Source organism: Peromyscus maniculatus, chromosome 7, assembly GCF_049852395.1.
Source record: "Peromyscus maniculatus bairdii isolate BWxNUB_F1_BW_parent chromosome 7, HU_Pman_BW_mat_3.1, whole genome shotgun sequence".
In the NCBI taxonomy this organism is placed as follows: Eukaryota; Metazoa; Chordata; class Mammalia; order Rodentia; family Cricetidae; genus Peromyscus; species Peromyscus maniculatus.
Window position 1 is genome coordinate 74,454,113 of NC_134858.1, and position 23,105 is coordinate 74,477,217.

The window sequence follows — 23,105 nt, forward strand, 5'->3', positions numbered from 1 at the left end:
AAAAATCTGAGAGTATATATGTGTGAGTATACATGTTTATATTGGCATATGTATCTGTGCCATGTATCCATATGCATACCACTTATGGGCTGTCAGTTGGAAAAGACTAAAAAGAAGATGAAAGAATTTTGTACTATTTTCCAGTGTATATTTCCTCATACCTACTCAACAAATAACTATGCAGTGTTATATGTTAATAACTATAATGAATTAACTACATCAAAGCATGGCTGTCCCTAAACATTACATTATTATGATATTGAATACACTTCAAATTCATTCAATAAGAATCTCAACATAGAGACAGGCCCTGGTGGTACAAGCCTTTAATCTCAGCACTTGGGAGGCAGAGTCAGGCAGATCTTTGTGAGTTTGAGGCTAGCCTGGTCTACAGAGTTCCAGGACAGCCAAGGCTACAAAGAGAAATGCTGTCTTGAACCCCACCACCACCCCCCAAAAAAGAATCTCAACAGAGAAGCCTAATTGCAAATATTAAAATAACATTCTCCTTCAATTTTTTAATTTTTTAATGTTACTTATGAAGTAACATTAATGTTACTTATGAAGACGTTTACCAATGTTACTAATGTTACTTATGAAGACGTTTACCAAAAATTATTCTGGTGAGTGTAAATCCCAACACATTACAGCTTGTATGTTATAGTCATTCTGCTTTGTCCATTAAAATTTATATTCCAAGGTATTGATTTTTTATTTCTGGAAATGTCCGCAGGCTGGAGGTTTAGATGAGATTGGCACCCACATATTTGAATACTTAGTCCTCTGTTGGTGGAATGATTTGGGATGAGTTAGGAGGTGTGGCCTTATTGAAGGAAGTGTGTCACTGGGGTTGGACTTTGAGGTTTCAAAAGCCTTGCAGCATTTTAAGTATCTATCTCTCTCTCTCTCTCTCTCTCTCTCTCTCTCTCTCTCTCTCTCTCTCTCTCTCTCTCTCTCTGCCTCCAATGTGTGGATTTTCTTGCTGCATGCCTTTTTCTGCCATCATGGACTCTAACCCTCTGAAACTGTGAGCTCCCAAATTAAATACTTTCTTTTATAAGTTGCCTTTGGCCATGGTGTTTTATCACAACAATGGAAAAGTAAATAAGATAGTTGGTATCAGGGAGTACAAACCAAGACAGACCTGACCATGCTTATTTTGGAAGGATGTGGAAGACTCTGGAACTTTGAACTAGCAAAATGGTTGAATGCTGTAAGTGAAGCTTAACAGGGCATCCCAACAGAAGACCAGTGGACAGTAGTGCAGGGAGAAACGGAGACTATGGAATCTCAGTTAAGGGGCTTCATTAGGGAAGCAACTGGGCTAGAGATAATTCTTGCAATATTTTGGCAAAAAATGTAGCTGCCCTTTGCTCTTGTCCTAAGAATCTTCCTGAAGCAAAAGTGAAATATTAGCCTAATTTCCTTGGTGGAGGGTATCTCAAGAGAGACTAATATTAACTCCATTACAGGGTTATTAGTAATCACTCTTATACAAGTCTACAATGAAAAAGAGAAAGCAGGGCAACACACACACACACACACACACACACACACACACACACACACACACACACGAGAGAGAGAGAGAGAGAGAGAGAGAGAGAGAGAGAGAGAGAGAGAGAGAGAGAGAGAGAGAGAGAGGAGGGAGTGGATATATACAGGTTAAGGTAAAAAAAAAAAAAAAAAAAAAAAAAGAGCACCAGGGAATTTAATGGTGGAGCCAAGGCTTATGCTGGAAGAAATGAGAAAATAAGAAAGGCACATTCCAAAATGGAATAAAGTAAGGAGTGACCTCAAGGCAAGACCTCACCCAGAAGATAAGCTTCCAACTTGCAAAAAGGAAAGGTCTGAAGAATTTTCTGCACCTAAAAAGCAGAAAATTAGCCGGGCGGTGGTGGCGCACGCCTTTAATCCCAGCACTCGGGAGGCAGAGGCAGGCGAATCTCTGTGAGTTCGAGGCCAGCCTGGGCTACCAAGTGAGTTCCAGGAAAGGCGCAAAGCTACACAGAGAAACCCTGTCTCGAAAAACAAAAAACAAACAAACAAACAAAAAAAAAAGCAGAAAATTAATAAAATAACTAGGGAAGCATATTTGAATGTTATTCAAAAGGTCCAAGCTCTATCCCAAGAAAGTAATCAAACTTGGCAATACTGCCAATGCAGTTCTGGGTTTAGGATCATGAAAAATTCATGGGTAAAGGGTAGTGAAATCTTCCTTAGCAGTTAGGGAGAACTACTGAGGTCAGGTGTGTGGCAGGGGAGTCCTTGCATGGAGGCCCTAAAAGGCTTTTGAGTGAAGTATAAATTGGATTGATTGAAGACCCCAGTATTTTGTAGATGCCAGATCCTTGAGACATCTGCCAAAGAGAGTTTCAGACAAGGAGTGGAACCAGCCCAAGAGAGAGAAGTATACTATAAAACTGGGAGGGTAGAGCCATCTAAGCCCTTTGCTATCAGACACAGAGCTACAAAATTTTGACTTTAACCCCACTGGGTTTTGGTCTTGTTTTGGTCCAGTATTTCTTCACTATGTCCTTATTCCTCTTCTAGAATGGTATGTTCTCTGTTATTATATGTTGGAAGTATGTAATTTGACCTTTTGATTTTACACAGTGTTGCAGTTAGAGACTGATTTGAGTCTCAGAAGTGACTTTGGACTTTCAAACTGTGTTAGACTGTGAAAGACTATGGAGGACTTTGAAGTTAGACTAAATCATAATGCATTTTGCATTATGATTTGGCCACAAGCTATGGGGGCCAGGGAGTGATATTTTGAATGAAGATGGCCCCCATAGGCTCATATGTTGGAAAGGATTAAGAAGTATGGCCATATTTAATGAGATGTGTCATTGGGAACAGGCTTTGAGGTTTCAGAAGACTTGAACTATTATTCCCAGTCTCTCCCTGCCTTGTAGTTGTGTCTCAAGATGTGATCGCTCAGCCACTATTTCAGCTTGACACCTCCTACCATTCTCTACACCATGATAGTCATGGACTCTAACACTATGACCATAATTAAATGCTTTCTTTCATATGTTGCTTTGGATGTAGTGTTTTAACCTCTCTCTCTCTCTCTCTCTCTCTCTCTCTCTCTCTCTCTCTCTCTCTCTCTCTTTCTCTCTTTCTGTGTGAGTGTGTGTGTGTGTGTGTGTGTGTGTGTGTGTGTGTGTGTGTGTGCGTGCGTGCTGCTTCTGTGGATAAAGCCACTTGCTGAAAACCCTGATAATCTGAGTGAGTTCGGCCTGTTCAGCAAACAGAGTTGAATGAGAAAAATTTACTTCTGCAAATTATCCTCTGATGTCCACTTGTTTGATGTGGATTATTAATGCCCATACATAAAAATACATGCTCACAAAACAAACAAACAAATAAATAAAAAACAATGTAATTTTTAAAACTTAAAAATAAGACTCAGGATAATTAGCTGCATTCATTTTAATTAACTATTTTCATCAATATGTTTCAACCTTACCTGTATCTTAATAAGGTATGTTATTTTGGAAATAGTTTTCTTTTAGAAGGTGTTTTTTATAACCTGAGCTGATTTTAATTCACTGTATATCCAAGGATACCATGAACTTCTGATCCTCCTGTCTCAGCTATCTAAGTGCTAAGGTAATAGACATGCACCAACAGAATTAGTAAAGAACCAAGTTATTTTTGAGATTAGAGGCTAACTCTTTCCCAGTGAATGGCAAAAAAGTATGTGTGTATTATAGTGCATAGTATATATGCATCATATTAATATAGGAAAGGCCTCAATTTGGTTGACATGCATGCAGTATAAGTATAAACATTATTTTAATCTAGATAATAAAGTAACAAATACTTGTAGTGTTGATTCTCAATTTGAAAGAAATAAAAACAAATTCTTCTTTTAAACTTGAACACATTGGACTTGAAGAAAACTGTTATTGCAAAACAAACTGTTATAATTAGCTTTGTGCTGAAGAAAACACCAATGTGTGAAAAGCATTACAGGATATGATTATATAATATGAAGCTGAGAAAAGAGGGGCTGGTTTTCACTCCACAGTAGGAATTCTGTTGGGAAGCTTTACATACCCAGAATTTTTCTTTCTTCCCTTGTGCTCCTCTCAGTGTGCCCCACCTACAAATAACAACCATGATTAATTAGTTCAAACATTTGGATTGAACCTTGAGAACATTAATTTTACTGACACTCTCCTATATTTTCCATGTTCTAATGTGCTTTACAACAAAAATGTCATTATTGGCTTCCAGAAATTTGATAGTATAGCTTTCTTCCTCACTATAACGTTATTTATATAAACAATACGGAGTGACCTTTATCCAAGTGGCATTAAAGAAAACTTATTTACCAAAGGAAAAAGACCCTATCATGAGTAACTGGCCTCTGAGACAAGCAATGGCCATCTTGAGACAGTCAACTGAAGCCCCTTGAAAAAGTTGATCCTATTTGCATGTGGACTAATAGATGCTCTCTCTCTCTCTCTCTCTCTCTCTCTCTCTCTCTCTCTCTCTCTCTGTTTGTATACAAAAGCAGTGGTTCCATCTATCATCTATGTGGCACAGAGACACCCTCATTCCTGCTGGGTAAGGCTTTCCAGGTACAGGAGGTGGGGAGTTGAGTGCCTATTTTCTTGTAAGTAACCCCTCACCTATCCTCTGTAGGGAAGCCCAATAAATTCATCAGTTCCCCAGAATGAACTTTTATGGAATTGTGCTTCAATTTGTCATTGGAACAATGGGAGAAAGGGTAGACAATGCTTACATGTCACCCTCAGAAGGAATTTTAGCAACAGGTCCAGGAGTTTTAAAGATAGCTCCCATATTTTCATATAGCTCGCTGAATATCTACCATAAATGAAACAATCTAAAACATCTCCAAGACTTTTGATGCAAAGTATAATGTAAATATAAATAATTGCTATAGGTAGAGAGTTTGTATAAAATATTCACATATATATGGAATATATATATATATATATTACTACCTAGTGAAGTGCCAAATTTCCTATCTCTGTGTATATATGTACACAGGTAGAAACTGGATTCTAGATGCCCAGAAACTCATAACTGTTGCAGGAGAACTCTTCACACTGCCACCTTGCTCTGCCAATAAAGCCACCTTGAATGAAGAAGGATGGAGGCAGTGATCGGCTGACTGGGAGTAGCCATAGAGTTGTTGGAGGACCAAGGAAGCTGGATAGAGAGGGACAGGAGAGAGAAGAAGGGGCTAAGGGGAGATTTCTGGGGCTTTTCAGTAGGAAAAACATGAACAGCAGGGTCAGCAAATTGCCCTTCCAATGTTCCTTAGATATATCAGGTTTTTAACCTCAGTTTCTGACTTCTGAGGGTTTTTTTTTTTATTAATGCTGGAACAATTTAGGTAAATGTTATATCTGGTGCATCATATTGAGTGCCATATGTAGATGGATTTTTCTTTGGGCTGCCAGCTCACAAATAATGACATGGAGACTTATTATTAATCATGAAAGCTCAGCCTTCACTTAGGTTTGTTCCTAGCTAGTTCCTGTAACTTAAATTAACCCATATTTTAAAATCTACTTTTCATCACATGGCTCTATAACTCATCACTCCATACTTTCCATCCTGCTTCCTCTGCGCTGGCTGGGGACTCTCTCTTGCACCTAGATTTCTCTTCCTACTTCCTCTCTCTCTGCTTAGAAGTCCTGCCTATACCTCCTGCCTAGCTATTGGCTGATCAGCTCTTTATTAAACCAATCACAACAATATATCTTCACACAGTGTACAAATATCACACATTTACATATGCCATCCAATGTGGAGGCTCAAATGTTCTAACATAGGGCCTGAGAAAGCTAAAAACAAACAAACAAACAAAAAGTTCTGTACAAGTGCCGAGGACAGTTTTAAGAGCCATGCCATATTGCCTGTCTGAGTTAAGTTTCTGTTGTCCAGTATTGAGCTACTAAACAGAAACTTTTGACATTCCTGTACAAGTCCTGAGTTATTAGAAAATAACTTAACATTTCCTTATCTTTCTGCTACAGTGACCATTAGTAACAATGTTTTGTGGTTAGGTTGCTTGGTTGGGTTGACTGACAACTCAACAGTCCCCTGATCTTTTCCCAAAGAAAGTTTCCTGGTCGGCTTACTATAAAACTCACCTGAGAAAAATAAAATTTTGCAGCTTGATCAGAATACTGACTTGCTGTCAATTCTTTGTGTCTCTTTTCCCTTTCATTCGCCATTCCCCCTTCCAGGGTCTCTGCTGAAGATCCTGCTGGTCGGGACAGACAAGGAGCCAGATGTAGCTTCCAAGTCCTACAGTCTCTCAGGTGGGCCAGTGCTTGGCATACAGAGGTGCAGCTACTGGCCCTTGTCTGCAAGCTTGAGGCAGCTGCCAGCGCTATACACCAGTGCCATGCCCTAAGTTGAGTTATGCAGTGGCTGGCATGGCAGTTTAAGATTTGTCTCACATGGTCAGAGAATGCTGCATGCACTTAGTAAAGTCAGGCCCAGACACAGAAAAAAGTCTAAAAAGATACAGTATGTTTTAAAATGTGCTTAGATGCTAAAGAAAGAAAAGAAAATTAGTATAGACAGTCATAGAGAAAATAATTTAAAAATAGTAAAGTCTTTAAAGAAAAACTAAAGTAATATAAACAAAATAAACCACATAAAGGCGGGAAATACACAAGGCATCTGGAACCTGTATGGTGAATTTTTTTTATTTGAATCTTTTAAATGTTAATGTACAAAAATCAATAGCTGCTGAGCAACACCAGATTAATTAAAGCAACCTATATATTTTAAGAATGTCTTAACTTCAAAATGGAAGTCAGAAAATATGTTACATTGGGGGACAGGTTATGCTTTCATTTCTACAGGAAACAAAAAGTTATGGTTCGCTTCAAAATTAATGAAGATCAGATTTGATTTGGGGAGACCTCCTAAAAATCTTGGCTACAGACATGAAAAAAGAAACCAAGAAAGACTACAGGACAGGTGACATGTCTGTTGATCCCTCTACTATGGGAACAGCTCTCAGACTGGATGAGACATGATAAATCTTGTTGGCTACGCAGTCCTCATAACATTATTACATGTCATCCTTTCACATGGCATGGATAGAGGTTTAGTTATACAGTCCAAACAGACTTATAAATTTAACAGATGCCTTTTATCTGCTCAAACATAAAAGAAAAATCATCTTTAATTGACTTGTGCACACTGTACATTCCATACATGTATTAAAGCGTTAAAGCGTGTGTGTGTGTGTGTGTGTGTGTGACCTTTAGAAGTTTATGTTTTCAAAAAAAAGCACCAATAACAGCAGGTAGCCTGGGTGATCCAGCCTCTCAGAATGCCTCTGTTACCTCAAAATTCTACATCCAGACTAACTTCAAAGCTGCTAGCTGAGATGGTCCAGAGTCACAGACTATCCTGGCAAAACTTCAGATAAGCTCTACATTTTCCTATCACACAGAGACTAAACAAAAAATAATACAACTATCTCTCCCAGGACTTGACCATTATCCTAACTTTTTCAGGGTCTCCTAAAGAGGCCATCACCCCCCCCCCCCGACAACATGAAACAGTCTAGAGAAAATGACACCCACATTCCAAAAATGTTAGTCATCTTTAAGAATCAAACTTAGGTCAGGTATGTTTTTGAGGTCAAACAGAGATATATTTTAAATAGATGGTCTTCAAACACTTCAAAGACCTACAGAATTTGGCATTTAAAATGTTTTAACATAAGGCTTTTCATAACAGTTAGACTCATTTGTTCCTGGCAGCACCAATTTACTTCAAAAAGGATGATAGGCATCAAAAAGCCTCCATATGGAATTTGCTTGACATTGCACTAATATTTCCTTAACAAGCACAATCTCATCCACAGGACTCATTTATACTAAATCAAGACAAAATGTTACAAAACAAGCTTTTCCAAAAGACATATAAACTTATTGTTCAAATACTTTATAATTTATCTCTTTGTATAAATAGCATTCAATGGTTAAAAGAAAAATTATAACATAACACAAAGGGTTTTTTTTTCGAGACAGGGTTTCTCTGTGTAGCTTTGTGCCTTTTCTGGAACTCACTCTGTTGCCCAGGCTGGCCTTGAACTCACAGAGATCTGCCTGCCTCTGCCTCCCAAGTGCTGGGATTAAAGGCGTGTGCCACCACTGCCCAGCCTGCCTAATACAAAGTTATTGCCCAAAGATGACAGGCTTCTTCTGTAGGACAATTTCCTCTTAATTGAAACATTTCCTCCAGGATGATGGAAGAACACTCATTAGACTCAGGAAGTAAACAACTCACAAGTCTCAGGAGGTTCCTGAAACTACCAAGATTAACAAGGGCCCTCCCCCAAATATAGAAGCAGTTAAAAAAAACCATTGGAGGAAAAAGACTGACCATCTGAGAGGCCTAAAAGAGGCTCTCATACCTATGAGGTAGCCTGGAAGTCACAGAGTGACCTGCAGGGATGCCGTTTCCATAATTTGTCACCTTCAGTGATGCAGCTGCCGCTGAGCTGTGCCTGCTTTTCTAACCACTCACCTGCACCCATGTGAACAACCCCTATAAACACATTGGCTCACAGAGTTGGACTTTAGTGGACTCATTATATAGTGGGTAGCCATTCCAGCTTTGGTCTGGAAGTTCCAACCCCCATTGAGGTTTTGGTAACTATCACGCCCACAAGGCAGGGCCAAGGGAGGACCTGAAGACCGAGATCTGGACGTGCCATGCTCTCTTGCTGCTGGGAGCCTGGATGCTAGAGGTGGACAGAGGAGAGTTCTCTTGCCGGACTACTGCTGCGTCTTTCCCAGAACCCTCAACCTACCTATTCCTTCATTTGTAAGTTACACCATTAAATAAATCTCCTTTTAACTATGTGGAGTGGCCTTAATAATTTCACCAATATCATTATTTTCTTCTGTAGTTGATTTACTGTCTCAGGTAAATAGATGTTTGTTCTGATCTGTCCTGGAGAATTTTCACACCACAGCTTCTGGTGGGGTTCTTTGAATATTGCTCTTCATTTGGATCCTTTGTCATGAGCATGTGAAACAACACTGCAATAAGGAAGGTTAAGAAAATCTGAAGAATTTCCTGTCTGAGGTTGGAAGGCAACTGCACTTAATGGTCTCTCTTTTTTTCTGTGCTACACAAAAGAATACATTGCTCCAAATTTTGGGGCAACTTAATGTGTAAGTTAACAGGAGGAAAGAGTCCAACTTCCAAAGCCATTACATAGTTTTATAGTTACTTTTACATCTTTGTCACTTTTTTTCAAAACCCACTGCTTATGGTGATACTTTATTTGTGCTTTAACAAATAAAGCTTGCCTGAGGATCAGAGGACAAATCCAGCCACTATACTAAGCATAGAGGTCAGGCAGTGGTAGCACATGCCTTTAATCCTAGCATTTGAGAGGTAGAGCTTCATCTGGATCTCCGTGAGTTTAAGGCCACACTGGCAACAGAGCCAGACATGGTGGCACATGCCTTTAATCCCAGCACTAGTTAACCATAGAGGTCTGGAGATCTGTACAGACAGACAGGAAGTGATAGAGCTGAGTGGAAAAAGGAAGTGATGTAACTGTATGGTGGTGTTTTATTTGTACTGAAATGTGATTTTCATTGTATGTTAATAAATAAAGTTGCCCGGGGGTCAGAGCTATTAGAACCATAGCAAAAGCTGGGCATTCGTGGCACACGCCTTTAATTCCAGCACTTGGTAGGCAGAGCTAGGTAGATCTCTGTGTGTTCAAGGATACAACCAGTATTGGAGACACATGCCTTTAATCTCAATACCAACCATAGAAGACCTGGAAGTGTGTACAGACAGGCAGTGACGAGACAGTCATGTGTTTGGGTTTACAACCAATGAGAAGGCAGAAAGTCTATATAAAGACAAACAGACAGGAAGCAGCTGTCTTTCGGAGAGGTCTCTTGGCTGACAAGGCTAGCTGCAGCAGGCAGTAAGGCTCTTAACTCTGATCTCTTGGCTTTCTTCTTTGCATTGGTTCTGTGTTTCTTATTTAATAAGACAGTTGGTTACATCTACATTACTGGGCAGAGAGAGAAGGTAAGATGGCAGGGCACAGAAAGGTATATAAGGCATGAGTAAACAGGAAGCGGCTCTCTTGAGGCTGAGGATTTCCTAGTGGTAAGAACTTTTGGCTGGCTTATTCTATGGTGGTATTTTATTTGTACTGAAATGTGATTTTCATTGTATGTTAATAAATAAGGTTGCCCGGGGGTCAGAGCTATTAGAGCCATAGCAAGAGCATGGTGGTGGTGGTGGTGGTGGCGGGCGGCGGCGGCGCAAGCCTTTAATCCCAGCACTTGGTAGAAGAGCTAGGTAGATCTCTGTGTGTTCAGGGATACAGCCAGCATTGGAGACATATGCCTTTAAGACCTGGAGGGTGGTACTTACAGGCAGTGATGAGGCAGTCATGTGTTTGGGTTTACAACCAATGAGAAGGTAGAACAGAAAGACTATTTAAATACAGACACACAGGAAACTAGGAGCACTGCAGGAGGTAAGATTTTAGCTGTGAGTTCTGACCTCTCGGCTTTCTCTTTTACATTGGTTCTGTGTTTTTTATTTTAATAAGACAGTTGGTTACATCTACATTATTCTATTCTTCTGATATTTCAGCTTTCACCCCAATATCTGGCTCCAGGTATTTTTTATTAATAAAACCATTTAGCAATTCATGTTATAACTGATTGTTGAAAAAATTGTCAATCATAAGTATCCTCAAAATGATTAGAAGGACATTCCCTATTTCAAGTACTAGATCACATAAGAAGTGAGTGAGTGAGTGAGTGTGTGTGTGTGTGTGTGTGTGTGTGTGTGTGTGTGTGTGGTGTGAGTGTATGTGTCTGTGTATATCTGTGTATATTCGCATGTATGTTTGTGTGCACAACAGTGGTGTGTCCAAGCCAAAGGACAATCTCAGATGTTGGTACTCTTCTTCTTCTACTTTATCCCCCCTGCTATCAGCAACTACAGGATAACTGCCTGTGAGCATCCTGGGAATCTCCTTTCTCTGCATCTCATGTTCATTTATGATTGCTAGGATTACAGACTCTTCTTCTAGGAGATCTGGCTTTTTTGTGGGCTTGGGGCATTTGAACTTGGGTCTTCGTGTTTGTGTGGCAAGTGTTATATTTACTGAGTAATCACCCTAATCCTATAAATGAAAAACATCCTATTACTCCTTTTCAGATCATTGATCATAGCCATCTTAAAAATTTCAGAATGCCTTTGGTATTCTAGCAAACTACCTTTCATGTGGTCTGGCTGACACATTAGCTGTTTACTTAAAGTATAAAATATAAGATTAAATCAGAAGAATCATTCATCTCTGAGATTATATAAGCATAAATATAGTCCTGCTGTCTGAGATCCTAACAAATATTGTGAGATGTTGATTTGAAAAAGATGTACAACAAATGTGTTACCTAAACAGCTCTGAAGGAACTATCCCCCCCTCCCAAATTGTGCATATTATACACAGCAATTTCAAAACATTCAAACAGTTTACAAACCTAAAGTGACCAATAATACATTGTCACTTGGTAAGGTTTCTTGAATTCCTCACGCTATGGTGCATTTAGGTAGCAAGCATAGAAAGACAAAGAAGTTAACAGGGAAAACAGATGAGACTTACAATAAACTATACCAGGAAACAGACACTGTGATTTTCATAAGCCCACTTAACATACCCCTCAGAACTCTCAGATATGACATGATGTTTTTAGGGAAAATGAAAATACATGCTGACAAATGGGATTAAAATTCAACAATGTGACAGTCACACATACAAAACATTTACCCACAAAGTGTCAGAGATATTTAATTGTTTGAAATTCTTCATTATTCTAGTAATCCTGAATAAAATGAAGGTTAAAAAATGCCTTAGTTTGTTGACTTTTAAGACATATTTTTGTCTTTATAGCTGTCCACTTGTCAACATCTTTTACTGTGCTTCTATGTACTCTGTTGTAATGATAAAAGGATATTTTCAGTGATATAAAAATATAGAAATAATTTTAAAGATTCTGGAATTGCCCTAAATATCTTCTCAAGAAGCATTTTAATTATAACTTTAGTATGTTTATTTAAAATAACACTCATAGCTGTGCCTTAAATAGCTGGAATCACAGCTATTCTGGAAGCAGAGGGGGAGAGAAACAGGTTCAAGTCAATCCTGGGCAATTGAGTGAGACCCTGTCTAAAGCTAGAAAGCAAGACCAGATCCCAGGATGTGGCACAGTGGTACAGTATTCATCTACTGTGTCTGAGGCCCATGCTTCAATTTCTGTTAACACTAAATAAAGAATAAATAAATAATAAAGAACCTAATAAATCATCATCATTTCAAACCCAGAGAGGATGCTGACATTGAGATTATGATAAACATTCATAAAATGGGCAGCAAAACAGATGAATCACAACTGCATAGACACAAGAGAGGGAAAATAAAGGATGGCAGCTGAGTTGAATATTTTTAGGGAGAAGGAGGCTTGTAAAAGAATATTTTAACAGAATACCACCTTTATGCACAATGGAAATAAAACATCACAGAGAGAAAAACACCACCATAGATACCACTCGGATAATCTATGCCTATAGTCTCTGGGTCAAATAATAAGCAAGACTGACTTGAATCCAGCATTTACACAGTGACCTTCAGTGGTCCTTTCACTTCCTGGTCTTTTTTAGAAGGCATCTCAGATAGTCATCTGATATGGTGTAGAATTGTTGCAGAGTGTTGTAAAGAAACAGACTTGAGAGTTGTTTCCCAGTATCCAGATGGTCTAAGAGACCAAGAATCACCACTTAGAACCAAATGAGCCTAGTATTAGGTAAATTCATGAGATTAAAAATGTTTAGTCAAACAAGGGCAACCAGTGCAACCTACATTATTCTTTATTGAAAACTCCTTTCTTGATTGATGGAGAACATTTCCCCTAATTCATGTGTGCTGCTAAATTGCGGTCATGTACGTTAAGAATAGGTGGAAAATTGAAGAAATACACATACATTTTGACACATGTCCTCTTGTAAGTCAGTGAGAATGTCTTTGAAGATGTGAGGACTTTTACAGCATATCTATTATCCATAAGCCTAACTATTCCTCCTCCATTTCCAATAAAATCAATCCCTTCATTGTAAGAATAATTTATAAACCTTTGTTCAAACAGACCAGGACCTTTGGTGAAATGTTCCCATAACTTAGCTATCTGAAATATTAAACACTTAGGTTGTCAGGTTGGAGTGCTCGTAGCATAGATATTTTTCTTTTCTTAGAGTAATATACTTAATTTTGACTTTATATTGCCCTTTAGATATTTACCCACATCATTAAAATAAACTCTTTTAATTGTTTGGAACTCCTTAGCATTTTCTTCCTCTCTTTTGGAACATGCAGGTTTAGAAAAACTCTGAGCAGCTCTCATTCAGGGTCATGGTCACTGGAGTTCTTCCTCAGGCTTCATGTTATATATTCACTTTTCAAAATTGACACATAATTGCCTATATGTATGGAGTGCAATGTGCTATTTTGCTATGCTTATGCTGCATAATAATTACATCAAGGTAATTAGCAAGTCTACCACCTCAAACATATATCACTTCTTTGTGGTGAGATGGAGACACCCTAAACCTTCTACTTTAGCTATTTTGAAATAAAAAGTAGTTGTTGCATTGTGAAATCTAATGGTAGATATATACGTCTTTAAAACCATTCCCCCACTAAGGCCCTCTCTGATCCCCTCCACTGAAACTTTTCTTCCCAACTAGCCATATGTGCTCATTTTAAGTACATCTAGAAACACAACTCTTGTATAATGTAAATAGTTTTAGAAAGACTTTTCTATGAACTTTCTTCATGGTATGATATTCAAAAACCATAAAAGAATTCAATGGTATTTTGTATTTCTGAGACTATGAATATGTTTATTCACGTTTCTCTAAGTACAGATATGCTTTATAGATATCACACTGGTTTTAGAGTAGAAATTTTAAATAACAAAAATAAACTCAAAATACTATTCTATGTTTTTGTAAAATTATTGGGCTAGGATAAGTAATTTGAATAAGAATTTAATTTTTTCTCTTATTTTGGTGGAATTTGAGACACATACATTATGGTGCAAGGATATGGTAAACCAGAGAACTTTACATATAACTTTACTAAAGTGAGATGTGTTCCTCCAGTACTTCTTAAAAGAGCAGAGAGCTAGCTATCCCTTCCTGAGCCACCCTGTCCTGTACACCCATACCTCTCCCCACTCAAGGCCTCCTCTCCATCATACTGCTCTCTCCCTTCACATTGCCTGTGTTCTACTATCTCTCTCCCTTAAGATCTTCCCTCTTCCTCCTCTTCAATGCTCTCTGTCTACCCTGGAAGTTCTCCAAGTTAAACACACAAATCTAAATATGCAATTCCAAGATGTACATATGAGTGAGAACATGTGGCATAGACCCAGGATACCTCACTCAGTGTAATGTTTCCAGTGAATGGCCCCATACCCAGACCGCACAAATTGGAGATGATGGCTTATTAAATTAGAAAGAAAAAGGCATACAGTTGATTGGGGTGTAGGGCTACATCTAGGAGGAATTAATGGAGAAGTTTGTGGCAAGTATCATCAAAATACATTACATGAAATTCTTAAATAATTAATAAAAATATTTTTATTAAAATAGTAGGGAGAAGAGTATCACCTCTGTACTTCATGTATTAAGTTCTATTTTCATCCAGTGAACTATTTTATTTTGTCGAAAGTACCTGACATTCAAGTAAGTGTGAAAGTGGGGGAAAAGACGTGAGTATAAGTAACTTAACTACAATTCTATTTGCAGCCTTTTATAATAGTGTGTTATTTAAACTTCTACAAGTTGCAGATGAAAAATGAACTGTGTGCTGAGGGCAATGACAACTTCCTTCACAGAGGTGAGCATAAAGTCTTCAGGTTGAAATCAGAGTATAGAAGTTAAGGCACAGTAAGTAAATGTAAAAGCACAAGAGGGCTAATACCATGTCTGCCTGTTCTAGAAGCTTTACTTGAACCCCACCTGGGCCTGCTCTAAGGACAGTGCTTGGTCCCCACCTGGGCCTGCTCTAAGGACAGCGCTTGGTGCCCACCTGGGCCTGCTCTAAGGACAGTGCTTGGTGCCCACCTGGGCCTGCTCTAAGGACAGCGCTTGGTCCCCTCCTGGGCCTGCTCTAAGGACAGTGCTTGAACTCCACTGCAGCCCATTCTAGAGCAGCACTTGGCCCCAAGCAGAATGGAAGTATCAGGACATAATGTTAGAAAAGCCAGTTTTGACACAGACTGTCCAGAGCATTCATGTCAATCAACATTGACACTCACAGTGTGAGCGATAAGAAGTCTTCCTACATGGAACATGGTGTGATCTAGATAGTCCTCCAAAATGACAGCTCTGACACTACTGTTGGAGACAAAGGCCAGAGGAAGAAGCCTAGTAGAAAATATAAATCTTACAGGACAAACAGAAAATAGCAAAATTCTGATAAGAACTAATATTGTTTATTATTTTAACAGCTACATCAGTAACACTAAAAAATGACTGTAAAATTTGAGAGTATAAGCATTTGTTCTGCTTGTGAGGTACACAGGCAATGGGAATATGAAGAACACAGATGAGGTAAAGTGATGGAATTTGTTGATTCATTTATATGAGCTGAAAAGGAAAAAAAAAAGTCAAGTTCCACTCTGGGATTTCAAGGCTAAATTACTAAGTACATACTATGCATGTCGCCTGTGAAGGCCTTGTCTAACACAGCTATGTCTTCCTGATGACTAGGGTATTTTACCATCGTCTAATACCACAATTACAGAATTAAGACATCTTCTGTCGGGACCTCTGTATTGGTGGTTGCTGGTGGCTATCCATATTAATCTTTAATACATGGCAATTCAAGATTATAGACACCAAATCTATTTAATGATCCTGGAAAGTTGATTAAACATACTTAACAACCTTGGGTAGATAAATTCTGAAAAAGCAATTCTACACAGTGAGAAATTTTGCTGTAATGACAATGTTCCTAATTCATACATCAAAACCACATTTGCCTAGGAATCTAATTAATATAAAAATCTGGAGTAACAATAAGTGAATAGTCATATTATTCTTTAAAAAAATTATTCTCTCTCTCTCTTTCTCTCTGGGGGTAGGGGGAGCAGAAGGACTGATTCATGGCTTTCAGCCAGTTTATTGTCTTTTTGTTCCAACTTGCCTGACTACTTTTAGCCTTTCTTTTCCTTTCTCTTCTTTCCTTCCTCCCTTCCTTCCTTCCTTCCGTCCCCTCTTCTGTCCTCTCTCTCTCTCTCTCTCTCTCTCTCTCTCTCTCTCTCTCTCTCTCTGTCTCTTTCTTTCTCTTCTTTCTTTATTCCTTCCTTCCTCCTCGCCCCCCCTTTTTCCCCCAGAACTGAGTGCTAAACCCAGGGCCTTGTGCTTAATAGGCAAGTGCTCTATCACTGAGCTAAATCATCCACTCCCTTATTATTGTTTTAGATTGAATCTCAACCTATAGATCAGGCTGTCCTGAAACTCACTGTGCAGGGTAGGCTAATGTTAGAATGTGACACTCTCCCTGCCTCAGTCCTCCAGTGCAGGGATTACAGGAGCCCCCACTACAGTTTATTTTAACTAATGGTAGATTCGGCTAACAGAATCATTAGACAAAAGTGTCAGAATGCATCCCAAGATTTGTTACTTCTGGGACCGCAGCCCCAAATGGCTTACAATGAGCACTCAGATTCATGTTTTCTAAGCAGACTCATTTTGTACTAGTGAATACAGATCCAGACAGATGAAGACGAAGTTCACAAATGGAGGACACATAAAAGATTTTCTATGCAGCACAGCCCATTTCAGCAAGAAATATTGGTGTTCATGTGAAACCTCAATCCTTCGTGTTAGAATATGAAAGCTGGAGTCCAAGTATGAAGAAACCCTCAGATGGGCTTTGAGTAAATAACAATGGCTTAATTATTCTTGGTATGGGAATTTGCTTTTAGACTTGAGACAGCAGTTAGACTCTTTGCTCCTTGTACACAAAGATTTGAAAGCTGACTGCAGTGAGAATGAGGCAAAGTCATGTAGGCTTTTGTTTCCTTATGAATACTCTACGAGAAATGCTTAGGAGGCTCACTTTTGAAGGTGTACACACCTACCGAGCGTAGCTGTGTGGAGTATTCCGGGGAGCTGGCAGAAAGTGCTGCTGAACATCACATCAAAGATGAATGAAAATGGATAGTAGAAGAGAAGGGAGAAATGAAGCTACTCCCTGTACTCTGCTTCATTTGCCACTTCGGGAAAAACAGAAATCAAGCCAGTATTCACTGAATCTAATATCAGTACTTTCATTGATATATCCAGCCAAGTGGCTTGAATTTTTTTTATTGTGGATTTGAAAAACAGATGTAGATTTCTGAAATTTAATGCTTTCATAAACCATTTCACATATCTTTCTTATCCTACTATATCAAAAAGGAAAGGGCATGCAATATACTATCAACTGTAAACTGGCCTGCAACAATAAACATGGGCGGATGGGTAGAAGGTTATACCCAGCTAATGAAGTGTTATTTATATGAGAGAGCTGCCTGTCTACAATCTGACATATGGAGACACTATGTGTTAAATTCACACAATTATGAGAAATATATTGAAAAAGAGAAGCAAAGTCCCAAGTCATCCATCACTACCGATGGCAATTAATCAATGTAATGTATTACTACAAGGTTGTTTAAGAAAAGCATTAGCCCTTTAATATTAAGAATAGAAATTACTCTTTACATTTTCTTAGAATACAAAGCACTTGAAGAAGACTTAGAGACTATAGTGCACACAAAGAGTTGGCCAGCCATGGTTGACAGGCTTAAACTGGCCAGATGTCTTCTTTTCTAAATATAATTTAATAGAAAATCTATCTTCATGTATTTAAATGTTGTCTATATCTGCTAACAGCAGAGTTGAAAGCTCGAGACCAAAAGCCCACACAATGTAATCCAATATCTTTCTGTGCTGGCTAGTTTTATGTCAACTTGACACAAAATATAGTCAGCTGGAAGAAGAGAAACTCAATGAGAAAATGCCTTGAAACCTTCTCCATTCTCTGTTCCCCAAACCCAACCCCTTAGTCTCCTCCCTAGAGCTGCAACAGATCACCAGCTGTGGCCTTGCTTCTACCTGCCACATATCCTGTGGATCCAATGGACCATTTCCTCCTGACATCCGTCCCCCTGTATCACTGCATCCCAGCCTCCAATGCCAATAAGCATTCCCTGTGAGGATACCAGATAAGGAGGCCAGTAAAACAGGCAACACACAGCCCTCACACTCTCTGAAAATCCAGAGAGGAAACAGAAACCAAGGAACAAAATATCCACCCAACAAAGACAAACCCAGAAATCAGCACCTAGAGCTATATTGACTTGAAACTCAGATGCCAAGACACCAGTGTAAAGACAATCAACAGCAGCCAGGGCAAACGACTCAGCTTAGAACCCAGCTATCCTATCACAGCAGACCCTGAACATTCCAGTATAGCTGAAACATAAGAAATATCCCTTAAAATCAACTATATGAACATGATGAATGTCCTTAAAATAGAAATGAATAGCTCCCCAAAATCAATTCAGGAAAACACAAACAACTGGAGTAAATGAATAAATCCCTTAAAGAAATTCAAGAAAAACAAACAAACGGTTGAAGGAAAAAAAAAAAACTGGTCAGGAACTGAAAACAGAAATAGAAGCAATAAGGAAAATACAAACTAAGGGAATTCTGGAAGTAAAGATTTTAGAAATTCAACAGAAACTACAGAGGCAAGCTTCACCAATAGAAAACAAGATATGGAAGAGAGAATCTCAGGCATTGAAGATATGATAGAAGAAATGGATACAACATTTAAAGAAAATGTTAAATCTAAATAATTACTGATACAAATAGTCTGGGAAATCTGGGACATTATGAAAATACCAAACCTAAGAATAATAGGAATATAAGAAGGAGAAGAATCCTAGCTCAAAGGCCCAGAAAATATATTCAACAAAATCATGGAAGAAAATTTTTCTTACCTAAAGAAGGACATGCCTATAAAGATACAAGAATATAGAACACTAAATAGATTGGACCATAAGAAGAATACCCCCTTGCTACATATTAATAAAATATTAAACATGCAGAAAACAAATACAGAATATTAAAAGATTCAAGGGAAAAAACCTATTAGAATTACACCTTACTTCTCAGTGGAGACTCTAAAAGCTAGAAAGGCTTAGACAGACTCTAAGAGACCACAGACACCAGCCCATAATTCTATACTCAGCAAAACTTTCAATCACCATAGATGGAAAAAATATGTTCCATGATAAATTCAAATGTAAACAATATCTATCTACAAATCCAACCCTACAGAAAGTGATAGAAGGAAAGCTCCAACCCATGTTAACTACACCCATGTAAACACGGGGAATAAATAATCTCATACCAGCAAAATCAAAAGACAGGAAACACACACACACATTCCAACAACAACACCAGCACCATTGACAACAACAAAGTAAAAGAGATCAATAGTCATTGGCCATTGATATCTCTCAATACTGACAGTGTCAATTCCTTAATAAAAAAACAAAGACTAAGAGAATGAAAGCAAAAACAAGATCCATCTTTCAGCTGAATCCAAGAAACATGCCTCAACATCAAGTATAGACTTTTGCATACGGTAAAAGGTTGAAAAAAAGATATTCAGAATAAAGCTGGTGTAGCCATTTTAATATCTAACAAAATAGCCTTCAAACAAAAGCTAATCAAAAGAGATGGGGAAGAATACTACATACTCATCAAAGGAAATGGTGTTTCAATTCCTAATATCTATGCCCCAAACACAAGGGCACTCTCTTTTGTAAAAGAAACATTTCTATAGCTAAAATAACATATTGACCTTAACATACTGATAGTGGGAGACTTCACTACCCCACTCTTACCAACATACAGGTTATAAGAAAGAGTAAATAGAGAAATATTGGTGCTAACAGACATTATAAAACAAATGAACTTAACAGATATTTACAGAACATTGCACCAAAACACAAAAGAAAATACCTTCTTCTCAGCACCTCATGAAACTTTCTCAAACATTGACCACATACTTAGACACAAAGCAAATCTTAACAAATACAAGAAATTTGAAATACCTCCCTAAATCCCATCAGACTATCACAAATTAAAGCTAGATATTATCAACAACAGAAAGCTTACAAATTCATGGAAAGTGAACAACTCACTATGAAAAATGGATCAAGACACAAATAAAGAAATTGAAGACTTTCTAGAATTCAGTGAAAATGAATACAGAGCATACTGAAACTTATGGGACACAATGAAAGTGGTGCTAAGAGGAAAGTTCATAGCACTAAGTGCCTACAAAAAAATAGAGAGATCTCATATCAGCAACCTAACAGCACCTAGAAGACCTAGAACAAAAATAAGTAAGCACTTTCAAAAGGACTAAATGGCAAGAAATAAATCAAATTGAGGTCTGAAATCAATAAAATAGAAACAAATAAAACAATACAAAGAAGCAATGAAACAAAGAGCTAGTTCTTTGAGAAAATCAACAAGATAGACAAACCATTATCCAAATTAACTAAAAGATGGAGAGAGAGTATCCAAATTAATAAAATCAGAAACAAAAAGGAGGACATAACAACAGACACTGAGGAAATTCAAATCATTAGAACATACTTTAAAAACCTGTACTCCACCAAATTAGAAAATCTCAAAGAAATGGATAATTTTCTCAATAGGTACCCACTTACCAAAGTTAAATCAAGATCAGATAAACAATTTAAATAGACCTATACACCCTAGTGAAATAGAAGCAGTCACTAAAACTATCCTACCCCCACTCCACAAAAGCCCAGGACTAGACAGTTTTAGTATAGAATTCTACCAGACTTTCAAAGAAGAGTTAATGCCAATACTCCTCAAATTATTCCACAAAATAAAAGCAGAAGAAACATTGCCCAATTCGTTTTACAAGGCCACAGTTACCCTGATACCAAAGCCACATAAATACCTAATAAAGAGGATCATTACAAACCAATTTCCCTCATGAACACAGATGCCAAAATACTCAATAAAATACTTGAAAACCAAATCCAAAAACACTTAAAAATGATCATCCACTATCTTCAAGTAGGCTTCATTGCAGAGATGCAGGGATGGTACAACATGAAAATCAGTTTATGTAATCTACCATATAAATAAACTGAAAGAAAAAACCCACATGATCTTCGCATTAGGTGCAGAAAAGGCCTTTGACAAAATCCAACATCACTTATGATAAAATTCCTGGAGAGATTAGGGATTCAAGGGACATACCTCAACATAATAAATACAATTTACAGCAAGTCAATAGCCAACATCAAATTAAATGGAGAGAAAATTAAAGCAATTCCACTAAAAGCAGGAGCAAGACAAGGTTGTCGACTCTCTCCATATCTACTCAATATAATACTTGAAGTTTTAGCTAAAACAATAAGACAACTGAAGGTGATCAAGGGATACAAACTGGAAAGGAAGAAGTCAAAGTATCTTTATTTGAAATGAAATGATAGTATACATAAGTGACCCTAAAAATTCCACCAGGGAACTCTTACAGCTTCATCAAAGTGGCTGAATATAAGATTAACTGTAAAAAAAATCAGTAGCCTTCCTACATGCAAAAGACAGCCTGAAAAGGAGATAACACCTTTCATGATACCCTCAAGTAATATACAATATCTTAGGGTAACTCTAGCCAAGCAAGTAAAATACTTGTATGATTAAAAATTCAAGTCTTTGAAGAAAGAAATTGAAGAAGATATCAGAAGATGGAAAGGTCTCACATACTCATGGATCTAGGATTAACCTAGTAAAACCAGCCACCCTACCAAAAGCAATCTACAGAATTCAACAATATCAAAATCCCAATATAATTTTTTTCAGACCTTGAAAGAATAATTCACAACTTCATATGAGGAAACAGAAAACCCCGGAAGCTAAAACAATCCTATACAATACAAGAACTTCCAGAAGTTTCACTGTCCCCAAACAACCCAGGCTAATGCTACAGCAGAGTGTTGCCCCATTGCTGAGAACAACACCCATACTGCTCATTGAATGTGGAAAGTTTGAGCTGATGCCTGCATGGAGCCTTCACCCTTATAGTCTAGTCTCTTTGGCACAGGAAGGTTCTCTGCAGAACCAACCCAGCCACAAAATCTTTAATGAACAATCTCTCCTGCCTGCAAGATGTGTGGGGAAATGGTGGTGCAGAACTTTTGGGAGTGGCCAACCAATACCTGATTGTCTGATTTAACTTGAGGTCCACCCCAGGAGAGGGAGCCTATGCCAGACACCGCTTGTATAGCCAGAAACTGGAAAGTGGATAGCCTGAAGACCTAGGATAGAACCAAACACAACTTGTGGTCTAAAAAAATTAATGAAATGATTCCTAATGATATTCTACTGAACTCATAGATCAGTGCCTTGTCCAGTCATCATCAGAGAGGCTTCTTCAGGTGTCAGATGGGTGCAGGTGCAGAAACCCACAGCCCGACATTATGCAGAGAGAGATACATTGGAGGTCTTCATTAGGTCCCTCCTCTTAGAGCTCTGAAATCCCATTAAAAAGGGGGCAGAAAGATTGCAGGAGTTAGAGGGGATAGAGGACACCAGAGAACATGGCCCACTTAATCAACTATACAGCACATACATGGGCTCACAGAGACGGAAGCAGCAGCAAGCACAGGGCCTGCGTGGGTCTGCACCAGGTCCTCTGAATATATGATGTGGCTGTTAGCTTGGTGAGTCTGTGGAACTCCTAACTGTGGGAGCGGGTGTGTCTCTGTCTCTTTTGTGCTGCTCATGGGACCTTTGCCTTCTGTTGGGTTGCCTTGTCCAGCTTAACTGTGAGGGCTTTTGTCTTGTCTTTTTGGATTTTTGTTTTGTCATATTTGGTTGTTGTCTCTTGGGGTCCTGCTCTTCTCTGATGGGAGGAGGGGGAGTAGATT

General features: G+C 38.3%; 1 protein-coding gene across 3 annotated transcripts in view; it reads right to left on the reverse strand.

Moving 5' to 3' along the window:
* The window catches only part of Tinag (tubulointerstitial nephritis antigen), a 113,567-nt gene that overhangs the window by 9,710 nt on the left and 80,752 nt on the right, over nucleotides 1-23,105 (reverse strand). For 2 of the 3 annotated variants that reach the window (XM_076576705.1, XM_006973734.3), the window contains exon 10: nucleotides 4,069-4,114. The exons of the other annotated variant lie outside the window; for it this stretch is intronic. In XM_076576705.1, coding sequence (XP_076432820.1) covers nucleotides 4,069-4,114 — 46 coding nt within the window. The remainder of the gene's footprint in view (nucleotides 1-4,068; nucleotides 4,115-23,105) is intronic. 3 annotated transcript variants of the gene reach the window in all.